The following is a 23352-nucleotide window of genomic DNA, read 5'->3' as shown; positions in this document are numbered from 1 at the left end:
CTTCCTTCCTTCCTTCCTTCCTTCCTTCCTTCCTTCCTTCCTTCCTTTCCCTTCTCTTCCTTTTCCTTCTTCCCCTTCTATTAACTTAATCTCATTCTCCAGCATCACAGTAACATCTCTGAGATCACAGCACCGACACTCGAGGTGAGTCCGTGCACCTTCTAAAATCAGCTCCCCAGTCGCTCACTTTTTAGGACTTGAGGAACGCTGTTTTTGTTGTTGTTGTTGTTGTTGTTTTACTGCAAGCCCCACCCCTTTCTAAGCCACCTGGGTGCTGTGCGTACTGTCACTGGAAGCTGGAAACAGGTAACGTGTAAGTAGTTTAATTTTTTTTCCCAGCTTTCCCATGTTTATTATAAGTGGTGATGGCTCCTGTAACTAGACACCATAAGTGAATACTGGGAAACCCAGGTCCTACTTTATTGTTTTTAGAAACACTTATTATATTTTATTTTATGTGTATGAGGATTTGGCTGCATGCATATCTGGGTGGCACATGTCTACAGAGCTCGCAGAAGCTAGAAAAGGACATCAGAACTGAAGTCACAAATGGTTGGGAGCTGCCATGTCACTGTTGTGTTTTTCCAAACACAGAATCAGAAGAAAGAGAGCAAAGCAGTGTGACTGTCCAGGCCTTGGGCGAGCCAGAAGCAAGCTTTGTGGAAGAGCTGTGTAGCCCTCCAGAGTCCTGCCTCTCTCTCTCGATTCTTCCAGATTTTATCCCTCCTCCTCCTCCTCTTAGAGTCAGCTGTCACCGGGTGTGTGGAGGACAGGAAACAGAATTACAAGATTAACAGTGAGCCGACCTTTATCACAGTTGACTCCAAGAGCCACAGTCCTTGCTTGTCACTACCTACTGCAACCTGGGGGGCTGGGACAACAGCCCAAAATAAATTCTGAACAAACTTAGAACTGACAGTCCCAGGGAGATTTCCCCCTGGATCAGGGAAAGTGTCCTGAGAATAGACTAGGATCCAGATTCCTTGCCTCCATTTTCTCAAGTAATTTTTGCAAGACCCTGAAAACACGTAATCTATGATTATTTGTGCCCATTTCACAGGTGGGAACATTGAGTCCCTGGACAGTTAACTTACTTCCCCAGAGTTGCACAATGACTGACACAGGGCCAGGGATAACCCCCTAGCTTTGACTGACCTTGAAATTGTCACTTTGACCATTTTGCTTCCTCCACCATAGTTCCTAAGGCCACCTGCAAAAAACACCCTGTCTAATCTCCCAAAAGGTCTAGCCTTCTCTCAGTTTCGCAACACAACTCTGCATGTGGCTGCAAAGACCTGTGGCTCTTAGGCTGAGAGACTGGCTCCAGCAGGATAAAGAGTGGTGACCAGCCCCTCCCTTTCCCTCCTTGCCCCTCCCTTTCTCTTCTCATCCCCTCTCTTTTTTCCCCCTGCACCCTCTCTTTCCCCCTTTCCATCTGACACCCAGACAGACGGAGACTCAGTCAAACAGGAATAGGGGTTGTAATGAGGACTGGTTAGTGTATCAATGTGTCCTAACTCTCAAATGCCCGTCCTTTCCCCTGCCGGTCTCCTTTCCCATCTGATACCTGTTCCTATGAGCTTCCAAAAAGCAGGGTCCAGCAGGGGAAGATCCTTAAAGGAAGGGAGACCCCCGAGAAACCCACTGATGTTGAGAGCTGATCAAGGAAGGAAGGGGAAGGATGAGACACAAACTGAACGCAGGTCCCAGGGCTACAAACAAGAACAAGCAAACAGATTCAGAGCAGACAGAGACACCGGGGAGCAGAGCCTGATAGAAAGGGTGTGGTCAGTCGTGGTCAGAGGTCTGGACCTCCCTCCACAGTGATAAGAATCTGGAGAGTTCCCAAGTGTACAGTGATCTTGTGAGCTTGTGTTTTCCAAGCGTCTCAGTGGGACTACCTGGAGAAGACTCCAGAGGAGAAGGGAGCTTCATTCAAGCATAAGTCAAGAAGGATACAGTAAGAAGAATATGACCGGAAGGGGAGCTCAGTAGTAGAACTGGGCTTCCTCACGTGTGAGACCCTGAGTTCGGTTCTTAGCACAGAAAGAGGTACACTCCGTAGGCCTGGTGAAGCTGGAGAGGGAGGAGCCTCCTGACCTCTTCAATGCACCAGGCCCCTGTAGGAAGGATGGAGCAGGTGGGAGATGCTAGACTCTTTGATGACCCATGCTTCTATAAAGTAGCCCAGTTTGGCCCTTCACCTATAGCTCTTAGACAAGGCTTCAGCAATGGCTGTGGCTACCTCTACAGCAATGTCACCAAGTGTGGAATGTGACTCTAAACTTGGCTCGGGGGGGGGGGGCTCAAACAGTTGTATCTGACTCTGATTAGACGGGAACAGCGACTGGCAATTTCCAGATGCATTTTGAAAATGCTGAGTTTAAATAGTCCTGGGGCTGGAGTGATAGCTTGGCAGTGAAGAACACTTGTTGCTCTTTGCAGAGGACCTGGACTAGGTTGACAGCACCCACATGGGGGCTCAGAACCATTTATAACTCCAGTTCTTGGGGATGTGCTGGCCTCTTCTGGCCTCTGTGGCACTGAGTGTACATAGTACACAGACTTATGTGCAGGCAAAATAGCCATGCAAGTAAAAGAATATTTGTAATTAAATTAATTTCACAACACACAGTTCTCAGTGCAGTGTTTAGACACCAAGACCATGGACCTCCATCCCTTTCTCTTCTACGGTCTTTTACCTTTCTTAGATGACTGTGTCCTGTATCTAATGACCCTCCCTTTATCTATCTTCCTGAGCCTCACCAAGGATTTCATTTTATTTTGAATCATTAAACCTGGAGAGAGGGAAGAGAGAGACAGAGAAAGAGAGAGAGAGAGACAGAGACAGAGAGACAGAGAGAGAGACAGAGAGACAGAGAGAGAGACAGAGAGAGACAGAGACAGAGACAGAGACAGAGAGAGAGAACAGGTGTACCCATGTGCATGTATGCCTCTGTGTGATCATGTGTATATGTGTGTATCTGTGCACCTGTGTGTGTGCCTCTGTGTGTGTGTGCCTGTGTGCATGTGTGTGCCTTTGTGTGTACCTAAGTGTATGTGCTATACTTCTGTGTGTGTGCATGTGTGTGTGTGTATCTGTGTGCCTGTGTGTGTACCTATATGTACGTGTGTGTACCTCTGTGTGTGTGTGTGTGTCTGTGTGTGTACCTGTGTATATGTGTGCATATCACCTCTGTGTGTGTATCTGTGTGTGTGTATCTGTGTGTGCCTATGTATATGTATGTGTGTGTACCTCTGTGCGTGTGTGTGTGTGCATGCACATATTTGGCTAAGGGTATCGAGACGTGATTTCAAATTCTCTTGCCATGTAGCAGGTCACACTGGGAGTTCAGAGAGCAGCTGACATCCGACTGTGCTCTTTCAGTCCTCTCAGTCAGACCCAAGCCTCTCTCAAGTACGTTTCTTCCACCACCACCCCCTTTTATTTGTCAAGTCAGCGGCTGCAACCACAGGATATGTCAAACTAGCAAATGACTTTTAGCACTGGCTCCCTACCCACACCCCCACCCCCCAATCCCCATCCCTACCCCCAGGGTGCCGTGGACACCACCTGGTGTCAAGTTGGTCTGTGTTTCACCCCCAGGAAGTGGAGTTGTTAACTTCTCTCTCATTTATGGAGAGCTGCTGCAGAGAGAACAGCCTTCATCGGCTGAGATGGATGGGAATGAGAAGGGGAAAAGGTTTCAGGAGGAGGAGGGGGTGACGGGACACAATAAAGGAAGAGGAGGCAGCACGCATGTAGCTTTGAGTCCCTGGCAGGCTAGACTCCACAGTCTCCCACCCAGACATTCACACTGCAGGCTGCCCAAAAGCATCCTTCCACATCCTAAAAGTTATGAGAAGAGGGACTAGGAAGACGGCTCATTCCATAAAATGCCAGCTGCGTGTGTGTGAAGACATGAGTTCAAATCCCCTGAACCCATGGCAAATCCGGGCATGGTGAGACTTGCTTGCAATACCAGTTGTAGGGAGGTGGACACAGGAGTATCCCTAGAACTCAGTGGCCAACACCCTGGCTGACTCAGAGAAGGGTCAGAGACTCTGTCTCGAAAATAAGAAGTGATTGAGGGAAGTACCTGTGTTGACCTTTGACCCCCCACACACACACAAAGAGACAGACAGAAAGACAGACAGACAGACAGACAGACAGACACAGAGATGAAAGACCAGACCAAGACTGGAATGAGAGATCTCTTTCTCTGTTGGATGGCAGGGATGTTTGGTGGGGGGATTTGTGGGGTGCATTCTGTCCCGATTTCTTACCTTTGCATCCGAGACATCCTGTGTAGCTCCAGGTCGTCACTGCCCCGAAAGCCTTTGGCGAAGGGATTATTCTCAATTTTCAGCTGTGTGATCTGAGAGGAGGAGAGAGAGCAAGTTGGTTCACACTTGATTGACTTGAGGGTCTTGGGACAAGAGTGCATAGTGAGTGTCATGGGAAAGAGACCCCCCGGACAACCCAGGGGACACAATGCAGCCATCACAGCCACAGGGACAGGATACACCACTGCAGCTGAGGCTTTTGGAAATGCCTTAGATCAGATCGATGTTGAAAGGAAGAGGAAACCTGGATTTGGTTTACTTATTAATTGAATTCATATTCTACATTATCATCTCTCTTGCTCGCTTGCTTGCTCGCTCTGTGTGTGTGTGTGTGTGTGTGTGTTAGGCATTTTGCATTTCAAAGGAAGTGGAAGCCTCACCATTGGCTCCTCTTCCTTAGGAAGCTGAGAGTGTTGACATAGCGACTGCACATCCCACACACTGTGGTAATCTCCTGATAGCAGAAAACACATCTTGATCGAAGCGTTCAAAGGGCCAGCCATGCCCCATTTCACCATTCTGCAGACAGCATTGACTGGCCCAGGTGTAAAACGCTGCCCAGGACAATAAACGCCAACAACATCTGAGGCTCCCACAGATGGTAGCTGCCCAGTGGCTCCAACCCTCTGTGGTTTTCTAGGCAAGGAGGTGGGAATCCGGTCTTTAAGCTCTGTGTCACAACCCTGCAGTGGAACTGTGTGTTTCTTCCTGTGTTGGTTCAAGGCCCAACACTCTAATTTAAGCCTTCAACACGTATTATAGTAGCACGAACGTAATAGCAGATCCAGGTGGTGGGCTGCATGCATCCATGTGGAATTTGCTAGAAGTGTTTCCTAAAAGTTGTGTGTGAGTTGAACCGTCATGTATGGAATCATGTGACAAGCACCAGGGTGTCATGACTGTCAGCAGCAGCTCAGGCTTCCCCTTCAGAACCTCTGTCACATCTAAGAGCATTTCTATGCTGCTTGACTTTCATTGTGGTCTGTTTTGTTTTGTCTTACATGTATATATGTGTATGTTGTGTTACATGTGTGTTATATGTGTGTTACATGTGTGTTACATTTGTCTTACATGTGTGTCTCATCTATGTTACATGTATGTTATGTTACATGTATGCCTTGCATGTATATTTGTGTGTGTTGTGATACACGTATATTACATGTATGTTATCTTACATGTATATATGTGTATTATGTTGTCCTGTGTGCATGAATGTTCACATGTTTAGGAGCACGCTTGTGGAGGCCCAAAGTTGACACTAGGTATCTTCCTGGGTCTCGCCACCTTACATGCTATGTCAGGATCTCTCCTATGAGCCTGCAGACTCAGCTAGCTGAGCTATCCATCTTCTCTGATGTTCAAGTCTCCAGTTCCAGAGGTATGTGATTATAGGGACCCCAGCCATGATAGCTCAGCATTTATGTGGGTGCTAGGGATCCACACTCTGAACCTCTGCTATGACAGCCCTGCCCCTGCTTTTGTTTTTCTGAGACAGTGTCTCACTGTGTAGCCCAGGCTGGCCTCCAGCCAAAGGTGATTCTGACTGCTAGGATTAGAGTGTGAGCCCTTGTGCCCCTGAGTCTTATTTAAATCAACTCCCTGTTTACTCAAAATTATTTTACCCATAAATATTGTTAGAGACCCCATATGACAAAAAGAGAATCCAAGTGTGCCTCAGTCCCTTGGTATTCAATAAAAGATGATAAACTCTCTTTCGGTATCCACAGGAAGTTCTGGACCTGCCTTCTGGTTGGAAGGAGAAAGTTGATGCCTCCAGAGAAGGTTCTAGAATAAGCTAGTCCTGAGCTAAAAGTCTCAGACTAGAGAAAACTAGAGAGTTCATGGATCAGACTGAGTTTCTCTCCGTGGCTGCATCTTATTCAATTCTGAGAGCTGTCTCGTCCATCCAACAATACACTCATTTCAGAAGATGAGCTTTGCCTCCAAACCTGATAAGCCAAGTTCAATCCCCAGGACCTACATGGGTGGGAGGAGAGAACCGACTCCCACAAGTTGTCCTCTGCGCTGGCACATGCAACATCCAACACACACACACACACACACACACACACACACACACACACACACGTTCCTGATAAATTGAAAAACTACTGTTAGGGCCAGTGAGATGGCTTGGCTTATAATGTACTTGATGTGCATTTACCTGAGTTCGATTCCTAGAACCCAGGTAAAGGCAGAAAGAGTGAACTTCTCCAAGAAGCTCTCCTCTGACCTCCACGGGTGCTGTGGCACACAAACAGACATACACAGACACACAGACACAGACAGACACACAGACAGACACACATATACACACAGACACACACACACACTAGCAACAATAATAAACAGGTGGCTGGGTGATAAGAGCATATACTGCTCTAGTAAGGGGACCCCAGTTTGGTTTCCAGCCCCTTATATACTCATAACTTTAATCCAGAAGATCTAGTGTTCTCTTTTGGCCTCTGCAGGTACCTGCAGCCATGAGTACAGACCCACGCATGGATACATACAGATACACATTAATTTAAAATAGAGTAGATCTTTTTTTAAAAGTGGTAATTTTAATTTTGTAAATATGTGTGTATTTGTCCACACGCGTTTCCCCCTCCCTTGTTCTTTACTAATGAGGTCCACTATGACAACTCCTTTGCTCTCCCTCCCCACCCCGATCGATACCGTTCGTGAACTCTCTAGTTTTCAGTGATAGAGTTTTAGTTCAGGACTAGTTTGTGCTAGAACCTTCTCTAACAGCATCTACTTCCTCTTTCCAACCCAAAGGACTTCCTGTGGCTATCAAAAGAGAGAATTTGTCATCCCTTTACTGAATGACAGGTGTTTCTGACAGGCCTGGATTCTCCTGGATTCTAGCCTCTAACTCTTGATCCTCCTGCCTCAGCATCCCAGGTGCTCGCATCATAGGCCTCCATGGCTGTGTCTGTTGCTTTCTGATCGTGTCTGGACTCTTCAGTATAAGTCAGAGTCTATAAATCGTTTCGGAAAGCTATCTTTGAAATATGTACATCTAGATTCAGTGATCTGCCTGTCCTCCTGAGATCCTGTCATAAGGCACAATCCAATGGAGGATCATTTTGTAAGGAATTAATTTTCAAAAATTGACTGAAATCTAGATCACATTTAGCTGGCATGTATGTTGTAGACCATGTATGCTGTAGACTATGTTTGCTGTAGATCATGTATGCTATAGATCATGTATGTTGGCACATGCCTGTAATCTCAGCATTCTGAAAGCTGATGCAGGAGAATCAAGAGTTTGGAATCAGTCTGGGCTACATAGCAAGACCCTGTAGTATAGTTGTAGTCGTGGTAGTAGCTGGGTGTACAGCACAGTTGACAGAGTGCCTGCCTAGCATAGTCCTGGGTTCAGAATTGCAGAAACATAAATGAGACATGATGGCAGACACCTGTGATCTCCACCAGAACTCTGGCATGGAGGCAGAAGGATTAAAAAGTTCAAGGTCCTTGATTATATACTGAGTTGAAAGCCAGTCAGGGCTGCATGAGACTCTATTATACATAAAATAATAATAATAAATAATAATAATAATAACTAGATAATTAAACAGGATGGAACAAGTCCTCTGTCCCTCATCCCCCCTCCCACCCCAGTCACTGAAGCTCATCCCTACCGGTCCTTGCAATGCAGAGGACGGATGAGGCCGTGAATCCAGGGCCCAGCCCAGAACATCGCTGACCCTTTAAGAACTTAGGACCCAAAATTGGACCAAGAAAAAGTGAAAAAATGTGGGTTTTGTTTTTTCTGGGGAAAAATAAAAGCTTTTTGCTAGACTGGAAAAAAAATGGCTCAGCAATTGCAAGCACTGGCTGCTCTTCCAGAGGACCCAGATTCAGTTCCTAGTAACCACAGGGTGGCTCACAGTTGTCTGTAACTCCTGTTCCAGGGGTTCTGATGTCTTACTCTGAACTTTATGGGCACCAGGAAAACACATGCACATATGCACAGACATACATGCAGGTAAAACACTTAAATAAGTTGCTGTTAGTTTGTTTGTTGTTTGTTTGTTTGTTTGGTTGGTTGGTTGGTTGGTTGTTTGGTTGGTTGTTTGTTTGTTTGGTTGGTTGGTTGTTTGGTTGTTTGGTTGGTTGGTTGGTTGTTTGGTTGGTTAGTTGGTTTTGCTCACACTGATTGTCTTTGTGTCACTTGAGGTCACTCACAAGCTCACCACTCCTTAATTCATACAAAACCATGATGGCAGGCAGGTGTGATAATTCACACCTGTAATCCCACCATGCTCCTGAGGCGGCAGGATCATGAGTTTGTGGTCCCTTACTGAGACTCTGTCTCAAAAAATAATGAAACAAAGCAAAAACTCATTGCATGGAATAAAAAATAATTAGTTATAGATACACCTAAACGTTGATTTTTAAATGTATCTCCTTTTAGGCAGTGCTGGAAAGAGAATGCACACACTACTCCACTGCTGGGCTCTCCACAACAGCCACGTCATTTCTTTCAGGGACGGTGTAGACCCCTCCAGGATATAAGCGTAAAGCACTGCTGGGGAGGGCTGGGGTGATGGGTCAGGAGTTAAAGTGCCCCCAGCACAGGCATGAAGACCTGAGTTCAGATCCCACTGGATGCTGGTTCTGGGGGTACAGAGACAGGAGGATCCCCAGGAAGTCACTGGCTAGCCAGGCTAGCCAATTGACGAGCTCTGAGCTCAAAGGCAAGGCGGAGCCAGTGAGATGGCACAGCTGGTAACCGTGTTTGCCATGAAGCCTGGACACCTGAGCTCCATCCCCAAGACCAATAGGAAGGAACGAAGGAGAGAACTAGCTTCAAGTTGTCATCTGACCTCTATTTGTAGGCATGGTATGAAAGTACACACATATACACACCCCACACAGGCACAAACACACAGGCATGTACATGTGTATACACACATACCACAAACATACATACACATGTGCACACATACACACACATACATATGTACATATACACACATACCCCACACACATACCCCACACAGGCATATACATGTGTATACACACATAACACAAACACACATACACATGTGCACACATACATACAAGAACACATGTACACATACACATATCCCACACACACATACCCTACACAGGTACACACAGGTATATACATGTGTATACACACATACCACAAACATACACACACATGTGCATACATACACACACACATATATGTATACACACACATACCCCACACAGGCATATACATGTGCACACATACACACACAAACACATGTACACATGCACCCATCCCTCATATACACAAGCACTCACACCACACAGACATACAGACATACACATACATACACACACCACAGGCACACACACACACACACACACACACACACATGCACCCCAGAATCATCATTGAGAAATCCTACACAGGCTCATCTGCTGCTAAAACACATTTTATTTTGCACACGGCCTCTTACACTATAAATCACTCTATAACACCTCCCCACCCCCGTAGGGTACATGTCAGCTTAGGAGCCCCCAAATCTGCACACCTGGAAGGCTATACCTACCAAAAAGCTCCAGGGAAACCTCCTTCTATTTACCATACAAATGCACTCTCTTCCAAAATCAGCATAAAACCGGATATCCGGGGAAGGGAGAGAGTGGGGGTTGGGGAGCAAACATAAATGCCAGCTCCAACCAGTCAGACAGCGGTTGTAAAAATTAATGAAAATAATTGTTGCAAATTCTTGCTTTTGGGAGGGGAAAAAAAAACAACTCACGAGGGCCAAAAAATCTTAATTATGTCTCTCTATTCGGGGCTTCATTTCCTGGTCCCAACCAGAAAGCTTGTACCTCATAAATATGGACTCCGATATACAAGGTCTTAAGCTGGAGCAAAGCTTCTTGGGATGGAAAAGTCAGTTAACATTGAGGGACATGCGGGCTTGCGTATACAGCCATTGTAGTAAGAACCGGGAAATGAAATGCCGAGTGACTTGTGTTTAACACCTACATATTTCTAGGCAGTGTGCTTGGAGCTGCTGACAACTGCTGTAAAAACCCAAACAAAGACGTGTTTCCCGAATGAACGTCGGAGCTGGGGAAGATTCGAGTTTTTAAATATCTTTTTTTTTTTTCCAGGCTGTCAAACATCTGGGGAAATAACTCCCAAATCCAGCTTAGGGTCACAGCTGGGCTGAGGAAATACAGCCCATCATTAAGGGTCCTGTGTTGGAAGGTCTGTGCCTTATTGCCTAAGAAAGGAACAGTGACACCTACGCACCCTGCCTGGCACCTGCCTAGCATTCGGAAAGCATCCTGGGTGCGCTGAGCTCTGTGAGCCTCTTCTCAAACAGGGGCTTACATCCCCCAGGGATTTCTGGCTGTGCACTAGCCCAGGATACTTCCCCCAAACTCATTCATCCAAGACAAAACAAGTTCGTTCTTGATCGACAAGGAACCAAGGGAACCACAGAGACCAGTATTTGTCGTGATTTTTCAACCACAATGAGACTTACTTTTAAAATGCCAGTCCTGAAGTTTTCAATACACTCAAGGAACAGGCTAAGAGGTTTCCAAAACCTCAAAGTTTTGAACAGAGCTGACCTGGAAGCAAACTAACCAGTGGCTAGATCCAAGCCATTGTCCTGTAGTCTATGACACTTCCAGGGATTATCTGGGGGTAATCCTAACAAGGACCCCATGAAGTAGATGGTACTGTGACTCCCATTTTACAGATGGGAAACTGAGTTAGATCCTGCCTTTGAATCTGAGCACTCGTCCCCCAGTGGGGTCCAGCCCTTAATCCACATGGTGGTAACATCTCAGCGGGCTAACCTATATCCTCAGCTAACTCAACACTCTTTCCAGCTGGGACAGTGAAGGCAGAGATACTGTCCACAAATTATGAGAACCCATGGTCCACTTATTTAAGTCACAGGTCCTACATCACTTGAGGAATGTTTTCAAGGGTCTTGACTGGGAAATGTATATCTTTGGGCTCTTCGCACAGAAAATTAACCACTTTGGGGCTCGACAGGTCAGAAATAAAGATCCTGTGGAAGATGGAATGGCAGAAACTTGCCTCCTGTTGTGCGTGTATGAAATCTGCCCACTTGGCTAAAAAGGCCTTCATGTGCATTTCAACTAGAGATCCAGAGCCAACTAATACAGAAAACAATTCCTGGTGGAGCTTCAATGCAATCATCAAACACATTAGACTGTGCTCAAAACTCATACACGGCTCAGCAAAATGGCTCAGCAGATAAGGGTGCTAGCTACTAAGTCTGAGAACCTGAGTTCAATTCCCAGGATTCACAAAAAGGTAGAAAGAAAGAACCAACTTCATCTAAACTCAACAAGCATGCTCTAGCACAATGTATGATCCCCTTCCCCTGACACACACAGTCCATATACACACAGAAATATGACAGTGTTGGGGGTATGCCTATATGTCACACGTGACATAGCAGTCAGTCTTCAAGGGGCCAGAAATGCAGCTCAGTGGCAGGATGTACTCTTAACCATATTTGAAGCTGCGAGTTCAAACTCCAACAGGCTCAAGAAACAAATAAGCAGCAAAGTGCATACCGTATAAAGCTAAAAGCAAAGAGACAGGAAGGACGAGAACAATGAATATCCACTGAGCGTGTATCATAACATCACCATGACATAGAACTCAGAACATGGCCAAAGATCCACGGACCCACATTTTTAAAGGTCGTTTTATATGTACACACACACACACACCACCACCACCACCACCGCCACACATCCTCTATGAACTTAGGCTTGCCTGCGTGGGAGGTGGATGACATATTTGTGGCTCTTGTGTCAGCTCTGGGAGCCTTTGAGGCCACAGCTAAACAAGGGCTTGCAAGAACCAGTGAGGAAGCCGATTTCTGGGCAACGTGTGACATATAGTTTCGCTAAATCACAGCAACTGACTGACCTCACCGTTTTGTCCTAGCTGGGGTCAGCTCTGTTCCTTCCCTTTAAAAAAAAAAGTAATCGTGTTAGGGAGGGGGCAGGGGTTTCTTCTGAGGCAAAGAAGGAAGCTCTTTCTAGATCTGGAAGGGATCATCTATCACACTTCAGTCACCTTCTGTCCGAATTCAGAGACTACCCACAGTGGGCTCTAACCGAGCATCGGTGGGGGTACTGTGTACCACCCAGCCAGCACCAGGATGACCTGCACTGGATGACCCAGAAGGAAACCTGCCTGTGACCCTTCTCTGGCCTCCCCTGTCAGCCTTAGAACCTTTACAGCTAACTTCACCCAGATGGAGGGGGAGGGGACAAGCTCCACTGAACTCACGTGGGGCTCCCCCACCCCACCCCCGCTCCCAATTAGCCTAGGCCTTGCCACCTGCCCCATTGCCAATTGAGATGCCTCTAAAAACCACGACCCTGTTCTCAACAGAAAAGGCAAATCCTCACCAAAGGTAGCACTAGCCACCCATCCCAGCACAATGTCACCTTCCCCCTCCCCCTTTCTGTGCGTAAGTGGATGACTAGTTTGGTTCTAACTAGAAAGGATAGGTGAGAAAGACGCTTCCCCACCACGAATATATAATGCAAACAGCTCCAACTTGGCCCCTGCCCAGCCCCCTGGAGGACAATAGCAGCTGAGGCTGTAGGACTGTGGACCCACCCTCGACCATAAAGGGCTTGCATTCCAGTGAGGAAACAGCGCATGCGTCTACATAAAGCAGCAGGCGGCCCGCGGTGCAGGCGGGTGGAGACTCTCTCGGGCTTACCTTGTGATTCTGGTACGAAGTCACAGCGATAAAAGCTGTCTCCGGAAAGACGTGGGTGCAAAATGCAGTGTTCTTTGAACCAAACCCATTATTTTCGTCTGCTTTCACGATGTGTAATCGGGGCTGGTATTTGTGCATGGAGTTCAGGATAATCTAAAAATAACAGAGAAAATGAGATTGTCAGAAGGAGAAAAAATAATCAAAACTCCCTTTGTTTCCAGCTAGATCCTCGCCCCTCCCCCATCCACACTGCCAATTAGCCTTTATTATATGAGCTCTCGGAAAGAAAAAAAAAATAGTCTTTTTTTTTTCTTCTGTTTTGAAAAAGGGCCAGTGATTTCATTTAAAAGAAACATTTCAAAAATGACAATTTCCACATTAGAAAGTCAAGGTAATATTCCAGGAACCTACCCAAAGCACACAGGGCAGTAAATCAGGATTCTTAATAAAGTTTGCTTAATAAATTAACTCTGTGTATAAGGGCACTTCCCGCCCCCAACGGGAGCCTGGCAAGTCTGGAGGCAGGAACCGGCTGGGGCTGGGGAAACTGGACAGCAGTGTGTGGTAGCGAGGGACAGGAAGAACACATGTGCATCTATACAAATAGTCGAGGCACATCCCCCTCCTCAAACACCTTCTGAGGAAGGCCAAGCAAGGGCTGACCCTGCCAACTGAGCATAGCAATTTTAGTTTTTCTGAGGATTGGTGGCTCTTAATAGAACTCAAACCTAGGTCCTTTGTTTTGAAACGTGAAAAGGAGTCATCGGGTGGGGGAAGGGGCGGTCATAGTGGTATAAGAGAGTTGGATCTGTCTTCCTAAGACTGTGGGGAGAGGAGAGTGTCCCACTGAGGCAGGGACAGGCTGACCGGGAGGTTTCCTTCCCCTGAATGTCAATATTTGGGACTCAGAGATGGGTCTCTACGTTACTGGAAAAGTGGTTGCGTTCTTCTCCCCACTTTAGCTACTTGGAGTAGGGCTAACTCCAGCTGCCGTTGGCTATTGCTACAACCACATTATATTATATTATTATTATTATTATTATTACTATTATTATTATTAGACTGAGAAGAGGGAGGGGAACGAGGAGGCAGGACTCCTGCATATGCATTCATAGTATTAAAACTGGGTTTGCTGTCCAGATGATGCCTATATTTTGATGCTAGAGTGACTGTTAAAAGTCACCCCAAAACCCTCTAATGCAACAGGTCACATTTACCCGTTCCCCGATCCTGCTTTTCCTCAGAGGACTCTAAGCCCTAGCAGTAGCAGGGTTCAGCTCCGTGTCTCGGATTATTTGCATTGCTGACCGTGGCTTGCAATATCCCTGGCCCAACCCTGAAACAAGGCCCTCAAGATGCAAGATTCAAACCCTTAGTTCCTACCTGGGGATGTCCAGCTCTAATCACACACACACACACACACCCACACACACACACACACACCTTCCACCTCCCAGGCTTATAATGACACTAGCTAACCAGCGGTGTGGCGACAGAGAGACGCACTGGGCCCCGGGCTTGACTGCCACAGCCCCTCTATGACCAGCATAGCCATCCTCTCGGCTTAACCAAATTGCTTTGACAGCTGGGGACAGTGTGGAGACTTCAGAATGAGGGTGATCTAATGGCCCCTAATTCCATCAGGGTGACTCTAGATTCAAAGTCGGGCGTTGAAGAGTATTTCACTCTTTGTCCATGAGTTGCTGAGAGGAAACTTCGGGAGGGCGGGGGAGACAGATAAGTGGCTCGTATCTGTTGATAGGGCCAAGGACCTTCCCTGGAAGTCTACCCCAGAGTGACCCCAAAAAGTACTGTCAGAAAAACAGAGGTGCAGCTTGAAGCTGAAATGAGGCAGTGAGACAGACTCAGTTGCCAGCGGGAGATTCCATGGAAGACCCTTCTAAGGGTCCCAGGACTCATGAAGAGGGTGCCAGAGGAAGGAAACAGGCAGGGAGGCCCCCTCCAGGACCTTAAACCTATCTTCTGGTTAGTAACCACAGGAATATCCCAAGCCTTCTAATCCTGGACCAGAAGAGCCCCAGGATATTTCTGCACTGGGATCACTATGAATTCAGCGATCCATAAGAAATGCTCAGGATAGAACTTTCTACCAACAATCCTGCCTTCTCCCTTTCCCACATGCAGAACCCCTTGGTGGACCATCCTGAGACCCTCTTCCCTCCTCAGGTCCCAGTTGGCCTCTGTCACTGTCATCCACCTAGAAAGAGCAGATTTCTCATTGGAACTTAACTCCCAAGTCCAAGCTACACAGACCCTCATTCCTCCTAAATTGGAGACTGTGTACCCTCTGGTGAAACCCCTATCCCCAAGCAAACTGTATGAAGTTGGATATGTCCCCTAAACCTCTCCCCTGCTCCTGGATTTCCCTTTGCAAGAGCAGCCTTGAATGTTAGATGTCCAAGGATGAGCACAGTCATCTAGCAAAGGGCTTTAAATGGAGAATCCAAAAACCCAAAGTGATCTAGAGATTTGGGGCTACTTCTCTAAAAGCCCGTGCTTTGTTGTACTTTGGGGAAAGAAGGATGGAGCCAGAATGGGAGCACACTGAACACACATCATCTGGGAGAGAGGATGTTCACACTCACTGTACCCTCACATAGTTTGGGGTACCCTCATCAGACTCCTCTCTTAGAGCCCAAGAGATGCCAGGTTTTAGGGTTCTGATCTCGGTTTGCCCTCTCTATGCATGGAAAGGAGTAAAGAAACTGCAGAATAAAGTAAAATCTGAAAGCATCCGAGTTTCAAGGAGGCCATGGAACCAGAGGTCACCTGCCACCTGTAAAGGAGGAGGCGAGGCGTGAGACCTGAGAGCTCCTCACCCAGGAAAGTTCAGTTACAAAGCAGGGAGTTGAAAGATGGGGCAGTCTGGACCCAATCTCCAGCCACCTAGGGAAGAAGAAAGTCAGATCCTGGGGTAGTCCACAGGACTGGCCAGAGGAGAGAGTGGCCTATCAGTCTGAGAACCATGGAAAGCAAAGAAATACTTAGACGGGAAAAGAAAGCCAGGTACTGAGTGACAGAGAGAGAGGATGGGAACCAGCAGTGAAAAGGTGGGACCGGATAAAGTCCCAGTTAGAATAATAAAAGAGCAAACAACTCCAGCTCCTGAGGGTGGGTCCCAACTAGCTGGGAACAGCTTGGGGTTAAGTAAATTGGAGGCTGGAGAGGGAACCCTAGGGCTGTGGGGAAGCAGAAGAGGGCGGGCAGAAGACAGAGAGCTGGGAAGGATTAGGAGATGAAGCGGGGCTTGTCTCACACACTGATGGGGAGCAGGATACTTACGTGTCCAAATGGGTCCAGGTGGTTGTTGGTAAGCTTGAGTTTCTGGAAGGAGACAAGTTGTCGCATCCAGTGGGCTCCGGTTGCTGGGGAGTCCGGGTGTACATAAAGGCGACCCGGCATGGCAGGCTCGGCTTTGCCAGTTACAGACCTAGGTGAAGGAGACAGGAGCTACAGGGCTTTCCAGGGCCCGGGGAGGTGGCTTTGCCTGAAGAGGGATGCTTATGAAGGCAAAGTCCAGCCCACACTATATCCGAGAAAACCCCTAGCCTGGTTCTTTCTAATTTCCCACCTTCCATGCCTTTCCCAGCCTAATACCCGACTGGACTGTGTGGGGCCTCAAAGTCTTGGCTGCCTGCAAATTATCTGTGGCATCTGAAAATACGCACATGCAAATGCTTTGAAAGGAGCCAGCCTTTTGCAACGTCTGAGCTGCGTGCACTGCCCACTGCCTGAGGAGCATGGGAGTCTCCTCTGCTGGCGTGTTTTTTTTTTTTAACCAGAAAAGCCATTGGCCAGTTTTGCAGTTTCATAAAAAAAAAGTCATGTTCAAAGCAGGTAACTCATAAAAAATAACTGTAAATGATTTTATGCCCCCCAGAAATATATCAAGTACTTGGTTTAAAAAAGTACTCTTTTTTTAAAAATTAAAAAAAAAGTGCAGCCCATGTGAGTATAGAAGTACACAGGGTCCCCTCACTTCCCGCAGCCTCAGTTTTTATGTCTATGAAATGGGAGCTAGTGGCTGTGGTCCTTTTATATACAACAGAGTAGGCACAAAAGGCTTGAGCTTTAGTTGGAAATAATAATAATTAATAATAATAATAATAATAATAATAATAATAAATTTTCTGTTCCGGTTGCTGGGGGTGAAATAGGCAACACAGTTTTCTCCCAGCCCTCTCTGAGCTTTGGAACCCTGGAACCTACCATTTGTTATCAGCAAATTTATATCTGTGGTCGTCTGCGGGAACAATATCCATGAGAAGAATATACTTCGTTTTGGGATTAAGGCCAGTCACCTTCACTTTGTAACTAGGAAACATCCGCCTGGAACAGAGAGAGGGAAGGAGATGAAGGGAGGAAAAACACAGAGAGAAAGAAGGGGGCATTTGTGCCAATGCTCAGAAGAGCAAGTCCCTGATCTTCAGCCATTTTCCCTGAGAAACGAAGACCACTGGCCCCACTCCATCCTCGGTGAGATCCAGGCCAGGTTTCCCCTGAAGTTACCGGGAGGAGAAAAGGGCGTAGAGAGAAGGGAGGCAGCCGCAGCCACTGCAGGAACCTCAGAAGAAAGTACGGGCCAGGGGATTGTTGCTTATAGACTTCTAAATTTAAAGAGACTCGCTTCCAATTGGATAATCTAGTATACCGTGAGGAGGAGGTTCATTCAATACGAAGCTAGCCACTTGCTCGCTCAAGCCCGAGGCTGCCATCCAAGGTGGCACCCTAGGGACACATCACCTTGAATACTAACTTTGGTCCTCTGCCCTCAGAGTTGCAGGTTAACCTTGGCTGCCAGAGCGGCTCCCAAGTTCTCTGGGTTAGAGTCCAGCCCCGCATGGCCAGCGTGCGGTCACTCATAAATGGTCTGCAACTTCTCCACGGCGCTTGGCAGGTTTCCCTGGGGAGCTTAAACTCCCAGGCACTCAGGAAAGAAATTCCAAACCCTTCCACAGTTGGTTTTAGAGAGAGCTGAAGCCTGAACTTGAAAGCCGAAGGCACACAAACTGGTACAGAACTCGGATTCCTAAGTGTTCCCCCATACCTTGGCTCCACTAGAATTTTTTCCTTAATGATTGGTGAGGAGTGCGCTCCAGAAAGCAAGGGATCCGGTTGGACTTGAGCACCAGGACAAGTCGTTGGACCTAGGTTGGTGCAGCGTGGGAAGAGGTGAGAGAAGGCCTCTCTATCGCAGGCCGGGAGCTCGGACCTCTTCGTGTTTATCTGCCCCAGCAAGAGGCACCAGAGACAGTGCAGGCCTTTTATAGTTAAATCCTCTCGGCTCCAGCGAGGGGGAAAAGGCAGCCGGCTGGGACTTTCCCTTCTGGGCAGGATGGGAAAGGGGACCTCAGATGTCTGATATAAACAGACCCACCGCCTTCTAGTTCACTAGGGCCTCGGGCTGAGCGGGGGAGCCGACATTGTTTAATTTCAAGAAATAATAAACGTCACTGTTGTCAGTTTATTGAGGGCGGCTTGGGCTGGAGAACCCGCGGAATCTGGAAAAATCAACTCCACCCTTTGCCTTTACCGGCACCCGGCAGCTTGGGCCTACTGCCCTGGCCCCTGTCTCTTCACGCTTGCACTAGGCAGACTCGGTGGCCTCTTAGATGGTTGGGATGCATGTAGCCCAGGCAGGCAGCTGGGGAAATGAGTAGATTCCCCAGGCCGACATAAACAAATGCACACGGAAGACCCAGGGTTTGAACTGTTCTGTCACCCACCAACCCCAGGCCTAGCTTTGCCACTCCTGCCGGCCTTGAAGAGCAGTTTTGGGCCCAGCGCGATGGCTGATCGGCTGTGTTTATGTCTGTGTACAGAGCTCCGAGGAGCTGCCCCCCCCACCCTTAGTCGCTTTCAAAGACTTCACCCGCGCTCTATAAACAATGAACGAGGAGGTAGCGAATACATTCAACAATCCCTGGTTTGGCAATCATCGGGTGGGACCCTGGAACTATTCCAAGGTCAGAGAAGGTGGGAATAGGAGTGGGGGTAAGGGGGCAAGTCCAAGTCTAACGACTCAGTCCTTCTCCAGTCTCCCCCGTTTTTCACCTTTTCTCCCCGCCCCACCTTTCTCTCTGTGCACACCGTCAATCGGGAACTAACATCCTACCCAGAGGTAAGCATTTGGGGTAGGACCTCATCCTGCTGAGGACTCTCTAGACAGAACAGACTCGGATTAACCATCGTCTCTAGTCTACGGTTTTTTTCCCCCAAGCCTCTTCTTCCTTTTATTTTTTTTCTTCCCTCCAATGGCTGCCCTCCTTCGGTGCCAGGAGCTGGCTCACCTCCCTGCCTTGGTGATGATCATCTCTGTGCCCACTTCATGGAACTTCAACCATAGTTCTCGTTCGTGAAGAAACACCTTGATTCCTTCCATGCCCTTGATAGACAGAGAAAAGATTTTCAGTGATGGGTCTTAGATGGTAATCCTTTCTCAAACATTCCCCCAGTATGCAGAGGTTGAGTACCCGCCAAAGCCCGAGCATTCAAAGAAAGAGAGCTCTGACTTCTGAGGAATAACGGGAACTCTAGGGCAACCCGTGGCATCTGCCTGGGCAAGCCGGAGCTTGCGTCTAGCAGAGTCTCAGCTCTCCGTACCTGCTGTGTCTTCTACCAGCCTGAGGCCTGGGAATCATGACCCACCACAGAGCTCTTCCCTAGAGGACCAGGCCATCTAATTTGGATCCATTTTTAGCTGAGATATGGTTGGGGAGGGGAGTCAATTTAGAAAACCCCACTAGGATATTTTTGTATTGTCGCCCAGATGCAAAACATACAGCTATGCAAATACATTGCTGTCCATCATCACTGGGGTATGAATGTGAACGTTACAAGAATTTTCAATATTATTGTTGTTATTATTGTTGGAGACAAAGTCTTCCAGACAGGCCTGGAATTCACTATGCAGCACATATAAGGGTATCAAACTCTTGGCAATCCTCCTGCCTCACCCTCCTAAGTGCTAAGATTCCAGCACATGTGAGCCACTATGTAGAAATTTGCAATTTAAAAAATGTTTTCCTTCTCCAGGACAAAAGAAAAAGAACAAATTTCTCAGTATCTATATTAGCAATCTTTCCAAGCTCTTGCCGTATCTCACCACCACTCAGTCTTTCTTTGACTTGGGGCAACCACTGAAGCCTTTTAATGTTTTCCCTTTCGACTGGAAGTTATTTCTAAACACCAATACCAAAACAGTCAGACATAAATCTTCGTTTTGAAACAATTATCAACCGACTAAAAAGTGGATTTGTTTTCCCTTTTTTAAAAAAAATATGTAAAAATTTCCACTAACTATTCTTAAGCCTCTTTGCTTTTATTAAAAATTATACACACATCCATTGGAAAGGATTTCAAGATCAAACCCATCTCTCTGGTCAAGCCTTCCCAGTGACAAGCTTGCCCAGTGACACCTAGTTTTAAACCTACTGAGCGCACCCAAAGCGTTGGGCACTCAGATAGCAGATCACAGGGTAGGGCCCACTCCCTCCACTGGGAACCAACTTTCAGCCCGCCGGACTACGGGTGCCTTGGTCTCAGCCCCTATGTGCTCTCCTCGGCGGGTCAGGGAGCTCCTCCAGGCCCCGGAACAAGATAAATGGTACTGCATGAGGGGCGAGGCAGGCTGCGCAGAGCAGGCAAGCCGAGGCGAAGGCTAAGAAAGATCTAAAGAGGGTCAAGCCATCGCTCATGCCGGCCTGAAGCGGCCGCTGACCCGACCCTTAATAAGGCATACTCAGGGCAGCTGGAAGAGAATTATCTGTGCCTTTGTTAGCTGACCCCAAATAGTCGGATAATTGAGAGCTCTCCAATAATGTAAATAGGTTTCTAAAATACGCAGGCCATAAAGATAAACGCCTCGATAAAATGGATTGGGGTAGAGTGGAATTGGGGGATACTGGAGGAGACTAGCCAGGAAGTGGGGGGAATAACTGGCCCTACCCGCCCCCCTGCCGCTGGGCAGACTTTTCTTACCTGTTGGGTGAAGGCGGCCTGCGGGGATGAGGGAGACTTACTGGGAGCTCCCAGAGCACTGTCGGGTTTCGATTCGCAAGACCTGTCTTTGGAATCAGGCTCCAGAGGAGTGCGGGCCAGGCCGAAGCCCTCATCTGTATCGGCCATGGTGAGCCCAGGTTCCTGTGCCCGCCCGAGGTTCTATTCTGAGGACGACAGGAGAGAGAGTTGGAGAGTGTCTAGCGACATAGGGGACGGCTGTTTGACCCTTCACTCCAAGCTGAAGGAGGCTTCGGAAAGTCTTTTTATTGTTACACTTTCCAACCACGCTCCACTGCTTGCGAAATACCCGTTTCAGACAGGGAGGAGGCCGGCAAGGCCCCCCGCATCTCCCCTGCACAGGCTCTGGGTGATAAGAGAGCTGTCCGTCAAATTTGTCTGAACTCCTGGAAGAGCCAATAAAGATAAGGCGTCGATATTTTTGGAAGCCATCGGGTAGAAACCCAAAACAAAACAGAAAACAAAAACCCTGTGCCCCCTTTGAGAAATGGTTTTTGTCAAATCCAAGAGGCCATGCCAGCGAATTTTTTTTAATGAAACCTCCTAAGAGACATTATTTTCCACAATAGACAAATGGCCCAGAATAACCCGCGTCTTGCAAAAATAAAAAATAAAAAACAAGGGAGAAAGGACTTGAAGAGATATACCCGGAGGAGAGAGGATAGTAACCCTCTCATCCTCTGTTATAGGCCTTAAGATGAAACAGCCTTTAAAATTATGTCTTCTCCTCCCCGCAACCCTAAGCAATACCAATTGAGAATAAATAAATAAAAGTAGCCAGGGAAAGCTGGAGGGAGATCGAGATCAGAGAAGGGCCTGTGCTTCTCCGCTGCCGGCAGGCAAGCTGTACTCTCCCGGATCTTTCAGATCGCTGGCTGTGGGGGGCAGAGAGGGGAAGGCGTTTTGTAGAGAAAGCAAGCTAAAGGGAACTTCTTTGAGCTTCAGTGGGGCTGGCTAACTCAAACTGCCGGCCTGGCTCCCAGTTGGACAGTCTAAAATCAGTCCCAGATAAATCCTGGGCTGCTAGGGGCGGAGGTGGTTGGTAGGGTAAAAACCCCGGGGGTTTCAACCTAAGAAGATGAAGCAAGCAGTTGAAGTTCTTCGTTCATTCTCCTTCCTCAAGGTAGGATTTCTACCACTGCCTCTATCTCGAAACACCAGCGGACCTCATGTAAGAGATGGCTCCCCACAATATTAGCAGCTTCTTAGGCAATAAAAAGCCCGAATCCCATCCTGATTTGAAGTGGCCTGAGACCTAAACCGGGCCACGAATAGTTTCTGAGGCCCAATTCTGTCGTAAATTTCTTCCTCTGGCCTTAGGAGCTTGGGAGAAGGCTGCCATGGGAGCCCCCGCAATCTTCTCATAACAAAGAAAAACAGGACTGGAGTCCCACACGCTCTCCCATTCACGGTCAGCCACAGGGAGAAACCCACCGGAGCCCTTGCCAGGATCCCGGGAAGCTCAGAGGCTGGCGGAGACGAGCAAGATGTGGTTTGACAGAACCAGGCCGTGTGCCTTGCAAGCCTCAATGCTGCTGCCGGAGTCGCGGCAGCCTCCCGGCTCCCTCTTGCCTTGAAAGGCTCCAGTAAAATCTCTGCAAGCCAGACTCTGCAGAATGCCAGACAGGGCTGGAGTCCGCCATTCTCCGCTTCCCCGGCCGACTGTGGCTGCCTGCTCCCGCCCAAGCCTCCCCGGCCAGCCATCTGGTAGTACGGTTACCTCGCTCTGTACAACGGGATGCATTCGCCACCGCCTCTCTTCCTCTTAGCAGGAAAGCCGGAGGCCAGGTGGGGGTGCAGGCATGGTGTCTCTGGAGTTTGTGCTGGGGACTGCTTGCCCAAGCTAGCTGCTACTGTTGCTACGAAGAAGTACCCACCACTGGAGCCTCCCAGCGACTGCCCACCTCCAACACACACCTCCTCCACAGCTCGCTGGCTGTTCGCTAGCCCCAAATACTTTTTAAGTTGTCAGGTTCCAGAAGGGCTTAGAGGAACACGAAACTAAATAGCAGATCTGGGAGCATCCCTAAACACTCCGATCTCAGAGTCCTCCTGCTCTGCCCTTGTACCCAGCAGAAGAAAAGCTGGGAGACTTGAGAGACCCTTGGGAATCAGCCAGCTGTTTTCAGAGAGACGCTTTCAGGGGTTAAAGTTCCAGAATTTGAAGTATGACTGACTCTCTCTCTCTCTCTCTCTCTCTCTCTCTCTCTCTCTC

The 23352-nt window shown here is 47.9% G+C and overlaps 1 protein-coding gene across 1 annotated transcript in view; it reads right to left on the bottom strand.

The window, feature by feature from the left end:
• Tbx5 (T-box 5) overlaps window positions 1-21245 on the bottom strand; it is a 36123-nt gene extending 14878 nt beyond the window's left edge. The window contains exons 1-6 of the mRNA XM_028753895.1: window positions 21099-21245; window positions 19409-19503; window positions 17328-17447; window positions 16401-16548; window positions 13098-13250; window positions 4288-4379 (exon numbers count right to left, since the gene is read on the bottom strand). Coding sequence (XP_028609728.1) covers window positions 4288-4379; window positions 13098-13250; window positions 16401-16548; window positions 17328-17447; window positions 19409-19503; window positions 21099-21245 — 755 coding nt within the window. The remainder of the gene's footprint in view (window positions 1-4287; window positions 4380-13097; window positions 13251-16400; window positions 16549-17327; window positions 17448-19408; window positions 19504-21098) is intronic.
• Between the last annotated feature and the right edge of the window lie 2107 nt (window positions 21246-23352).

The sequence above is a fragment of the Grammomys surdaster genome, unplaced genomic scaffold (assembly GCF_004785775.1).
Source record: "Grammomys surdaster isolate TR1022 unplaced genomic scaffold, NIH_TR_1.0 125976, whole genome shotgun sequence".
NCBI lineage: Eukaryota > Metazoa > Chordata > Mammalia > Rodentia > Muridae > Grammomys > Grammomys surdaster.
The sequence above is the reverse complement of the archived record's forward strand: the minus strand, read 5'-3'. Positions and strand labels throughout refer to the sequence as shown.